This window comes from Etheostoma spectabile, chromosome 9 (assembly GCF_008692095.1).
Source record: "Etheostoma spectabile isolate EspeVRDwgs_2016 chromosome 9, UIUC_Espe_1.0, whole genome shotgun sequence".
In the NCBI taxonomy this organism is placed as follows: Eukaryota; Metazoa; Chordata; class Actinopteri; order Perciformes; family Percidae; genus Etheostoma; species Etheostoma spectabile.
This window is the reverse complement of record NC_045741.1, coordinates 20,830,541-20,836,152: the sequence shown is the minus strand read 5'-3', so window position 1 is coordinate 20,836,152 and position 5,612 is coordinate 20,830,541. Positions and strand designations below refer to the sequence as shown.

Below are 5,612 nucleotides of genomic sequence, written 5' to 3'. Positions count from 1 at the left end.
TGAGAGCTCAGAAAACTCAGAGCTGATAATGGAATGCCAGTCAGTTTGAAAGGGAGTAAAATAGCCTTCTTTGTCAATGCATTTGCTTCTTAATTTATTGTTTGTTTTTTAACATTATTTTAGATAGTTTTGGAAATACATACCGGCTTATGCATTTTAACTGGATAATGTTTACATACTTTTATATAGTTGTCTTTTAGCCTGTTCATGTTGTTTGAATTGTGTTCATTGCTGCAAAAATAGTTTTATGCTGTGAGGTCTCTCTTGAAAAACAGATTTTAATCTCAATGAGAATTTCACCTGGTTAAATAAAGGGGAATCAAAATGAATTAAATTAGTCATTTGTCTTATTTCAACTAAATAGTGTTCATTTTAGCCCTTAGATTTGATGTTGAATCTGTTTTGAGCTGAGCAGTGGTGGGAAGTAACTTAGTAGGCTACATTTACTCAAATAGGCTACTGTACTTCAGCACAAACTTGAGTAGACTAAATGTGTATTTCCATTTTTAAAATTTAAATTTTTACCCCACTATATTCTAGAGGGCAATGTTGTACTTTTTACTCCTACTTTTCAGATGACTGTTTTTCATCCCCATTCCTGTCCTAGTGAAACCCATGTTTTTACATTTGTTGATTTTGAGTGTTTTTGATAACCTTAAGGATGAAGTGTTCCTTTATGTATTGAGAAAATTCTCCTAAGATAAATGCAATTTTTAGAAACCGCCTTGGATCAGAATCATCATACTTTTACTTAAGTAGCCTAGTGGTAGTTTTTCATTTACGTTTAATGTCGTTTTTTGATGTCCTGATATTTAAAATATAGGATGTTACAGCATGTTTAATTACTCTGTATTTACAGGGACCACGTTATTTTTCTAGGAGACATTTGTTGCTTATTTAAATAGGAATGAGTAAAAACCCTTTAGGTTAAAACTGAAAAAATTTCTGCCTGATGGTCATCAGTGGGACACGGTATGCAGACATGCGCACTAACAGCGTCGGTCTAGCCAAATTGAACAACTTCCTGGTCCGGGAAAATCTGACATTATCGCGATAGACAGCTTGTTCGTATGCAATTCAGCGGCAGGGGCCCAACGCTGGAATGCGAAACAATAAGTTATTTAGTCAAAACAAATCATTGCAGAACCTCAGCGTACCATTACGAAAATATCAGCTCTCCTCGGGACTCGGCTATGGTCCGAGACATGAGGGAGACTCCTAACATATGGTAAGTTTTATAGAGCCGTTAGTTGCTAACGCTCGCTGACTTTAGCGAGGCTAGCTAGCTAGCTAATCCATCAACACCCAGGCTTGTGACAGCTGACCAGCCAACAGGACGAAGCTAAGCTTAGCATTAGCAAAGTTAGCTGGCAGGCAGTTGACGACTTCAGTTAATCTTGTTTAAACAGGTGACTTGTTTAATGGATTGTGTTGCTGAATTGGCTAACGTTACAGGTAACATCGGACAATCTATCTGGAATGGTAATGCTGTTTCCTGTCGTAGCCACACAGCACACCGGTGTGGTTGTTATTTTCAGTGATAAACAGAGGCTAACAGCTGCTGAGAACTAGCTGGCTGGCTAGCTATGGTATGTCGTCGTTGCTTGGTGCAACTGTATGGCTAAACAAACAACAACAGACTGAGAGGCACCTTGCTAGTACTCCTGTGCTAATGTGAATGAATACCAATGTCGTTGGCTTGTTTTCTTTTTGCTCGTGTGTTATGTTCCGCCTATTCTTGGACACATCTCTTTGAAAACTTAGGTTGACATGCCCCACAAAGACTATTTAAGTGATGTGTTCAATTACTGCTGACACATTGGGTGTGTGGAAGACATTTAGCAGGCAAACAGTGCTAACAGGATTATTGCGAACATTCCCATGGCATTTGAGTTATGTCTTCAGTTTTGTTTGTCATCTTTGTTCAGGGGATGAGACGGGATCGATTATTTTGGCTTTCGCAGCTTTGGGCTCGTTGACTCTCTGTGTTGGCTCAGGATGGCGCAGGGAGGGTCTCAGCCTGACTACCACATCCTGCAGGACCTCAAACAGCTCTTCCCAGAGATCCCAGAGGGGGTAGTGTCACAGTGCCTTCTGCAGGTACACACACACACACACACACACACACACACACACACACACACACACATCCTGTTCTGACAGCTTACACAGCTCATTTAGTATTCCTGTATATGTTCAGAAAAGCTGTTAGAGAATGTTGTGCAATGTACTCTATGGCTGGGCGCTATGGAGAAAATCATATATCACGATAATTTTGACCAAATGCCTCAATATCGATAATGCAATGAAATTGTAGTGTTGGCTATTGGTACTTTCAAAAAATATTTACACAATGAGAGTTTTGATAAATAATCATCAGTCATGTGGTTGTAATGACTAAGTGGGTAAAGGCAAATAATAGATCAGAAAACAAACTAACATAACATAACTTTACTGTAATGCAGCCTTTCAAACCAGGAAAAGACAACACTTGTGCCATATTACAATATACAAAATTTAAGACAAAATCTAGTCTCATATCACTATCGATTTATGATTTAGGATATCTCCCTATGTTTGCACTAACCAATTACCAACCGGTAGTATTATCCCTTGTGACTGATCCACACTGCATGACTGACACTGTTCTCCCTGTCTCAGAACAACAATAACCTGGATCTTTGCTGCCGCCTGCTGGCTCAGGAGAGTAACAGATACCTGTATGGGGAGTTCCATCACAGTCCAGAGGAGGGGCGATTAAATCGAAACCACATGCTACACATTAGCCTGGGTTACCCAGGCTCAGAGGCAAGCAAGGCAAATGGAGGAGCAGCAGGAGTAGGACGCTCCCTTGTACACAGCACCAGTGACAGTCACATTGAACCCCAGCGGCCCAGCTACCCTGAGCCACTGTCAGCCCCTGCCACCATGGCCCCCTCCCCGGGTTATAATCCTTTCTTCATGAATGATCAAAGCCGCTCGGCTAGCACTCCTACTCCTCCACCCACAATGCAAGGCATGTCTCCCACATATGCCCCTGTCCCACGTTACTCTATGAACCCTTTAACAGTCACACTTTCGCAGCAAAGTATACCCAGTGTCCCACAGGCTCTGCAGATCCCCCCAGGGCACTACGCAAACGCCAACACCACCCTGTATATGAGACCCTCACCCTCCCAGAGCCCACAGCCAGCACCCTGGTCCTCTTCAGGGGCGCCTGTGTATCAACATCAGCAGTCCCCCTACAGTACTCCCACGTTCGGCTCGCCTTACAGCTCTCCGCAGCATCAGGTTCAGCCCCAACCACAGCCCCAGCCTCAGCCACAGCCACAACAACAACCCCAGCACCAGCAATATGTCTTTCTCCCAATTAGCTCCCCAACCCTTCCCAGCATGCCCTACCATCACCAGCAACAGCCCCAGCCACAGCCAGCTGTTTACAGGCCCTTCCACACAAAACCCTCCCTCAAGAACCAGATAGAGATTACCCTGGAGGGTCCACGACCTCGCAGCAACTCACCTGTGCACACCCCACATCCTCAGGGAGCTCTTTACATGGCCACCAGCCCCTCGCCGAGCTCCCCTTCGAGGGGCATCACTATGACTGGACCTTCAGGCCCAGCATCCTTCCACCCTGGGATGTATCTGCAGCATCAGGGCCCTGCAAGGCCTCGGCCTGCCTCCTCTCCTCAACCGGGCCAGTCAGCATACACCTTTAAAATCAAAGTGTCCCCAGGAGGCCAGAGGCCACTCAGCTCACCTCCTGTTGCCGAAGCGGAGTCTCTTCTCAACATAGACAAAGGGGAGCACAACGCTGCCCCTGCACCCATCCTGCCCATCTCCGCTCTGCCAGGGAACATTGTCAGTCAGTTTCAGCATATGCCCCGACGTTCAAGCTCAGGATCTGATGACTATGCCTACACACAAGGTAGGAGAATCTTTTTTTTTTCTTCATCTATTGCTCTGCAGTTTTGACTTTTTGTCAGTACTGTTTTCCAGTTGGAGTTGACATTGGATGTGTGTTTGGGGCTGTGTTGTCTAGAATGAAGACCAGACCAAAGCCTTTAGCCTGAGAATAGCTGAATTAATCTTAGAAGATTTTCTGTTGGTGTACATGGAACTGTTGTTGAGCAAAGTTTATAGATGCATATCATCTTAGAATTTGATGACTATTTTGTGTATTGGTGGTTAAGATGTGAACCATATAGCCCCTGGGACACTGGTTTGATTCCAGCTGGGTGTATTTGTTGCTTGTCATACTCCTCTCTGTCTCTGAATGTGTGTGCCTTGTCAGGGTTAATTAGTGGAATTTCTTGCTTTATTAATGGGGTTGGGACCATCAGTTGGGTTGTGCAGACGTCAGGTATATATACACAGCCGACAGCCCTATTGGACAACTGTTAGAATTCCTATTACTGCAAGAACCAATCAGCTAAGTAAAGAGAAACAATTGGCCATCCTTACTTTCCAAGTTTGAGATCTTTGATTCCAACCGCCGTGTCTTTGTGCAATAGAAAAAAGGTGACCGGATGGATTCTACATGCCTGGTTCACACCGTGAAGCATGGAGGAGGAGGTGTGATGATGTAGGGGTGCTCTGCTGGTGATAATGTTGAATTTATGTAAAAGATTGAAGGCATACTGAACCAGCATGCATACCACAGCATCCTGCAGTGGCATGCCATCCCATCCAGTTTGCGTTTAGTTGGACCATAATTTATTTTTCAACAGGACAAAAAAAAAAAAAAACCCACCTCCAAGCTGTGTAAGGGCTATTTGACCAATCAAGATGGTGCGGGAAGAACTGGACCGCAGAGTGAAGGCAAAAGGGACAACAACTGCTAAGCATCTCTGGAAACTCTTTCAAGACTGTTGGTAAACAATTTAAGGTAACTACCTCTTGAAGCTCATCAAGAGAAGTTTGGAACCACCTTCTCATTCAATGCATTTCCTTTTATTTTCATGACTATTAACATTGCAGATTATCACTGAAGGCATCAAAACTATGAATGAACACATATGGAATTATCCATCCATCCATCTTCATCCGCTTATCCGGTCATATGGTATTATGTACTTAACAAAAAAGTGTGAAATAACTGAAAACATGTCTCATATTCTAGTTTCTTCAAAGGAGCACCCTTTGCTCGATTACTGCTTTGCACACTCTTGGCATTCTCTTGATGACCTTCAAGAGGTAGTACCGGAATTGGTTTCCCAAAGTCTTGAAGGAGTTCCCAGAGATGCTAGCACATGTTGGCCCTTTTGCCTTCATCTGCAGTCCAGCTCTCCCCAAACCATCTCGTTGGGTTCAGGTCCGGTGACTGTGGAGGCGCAGCACTCCACACTCCCTTCTTGGTCAAATAGCCCTTACACAGCCTGGAGGTATGTTTGGGGTCATTGTCTGTTGAAAAATAAATGATGGCCAACTAAACGCAAACGGATGGGAGGTATGTTGCTGCAGGATGCGTGTGGTCGCCATGTGGTTCAGTATGCCTTCAATTTTGAATAAATCCCCAACATTGTCAACAGCAAAGCACCATCACACCTCCTCCTCCATGCTTCACGGTGGGAACCAGGCATGTAGAATCCACCAGGTCACCTTTTCTGTGT

The 5,612-nt window shown here is 44.2% G+C and overlaps 1 protein-coding gene across 3 annotated transcripts in view; it reads left to right on the top strand.

Moving 5' to 3' along the window:
* The first annotated feature begins 995 nt into the window (after positions 1 to 995).
* tab3 (TGF-beta activated kinase 1 (MAP3K7) binding protein 3) overlaps positions 996 to 5,612 on the top strand; it is a 15,385-nt gene continuing 10,768 nt past the window's right edge. For 2 of the 3 annotated variants that reach the window (XM_032525245.1, XM_032525243.1), the window contains exons 1-3: positions 996 to 1,228; positions 1,929 to 2,100; positions 2,662 to 3,928. In XM_032525245.1, coding sequence (XP_032381136.1) covers positions 1,999 to 2,100; positions 2,662 to 3,928 — 1,369 coding nt within the window. In that variant the 5' untranslated portion in view covers positions 996 to 1,228; positions 1,929 to 1,998. Of the gene's footprint in view, positions 1,229 to 1,348; positions 1,590 to 1,928; positions 2,101 to 2,661; positions 3,929 to 5,612 lie in introns of those variants that run through there. The other variant, XM_032525244.1, reaches the window with a different exon arrangement.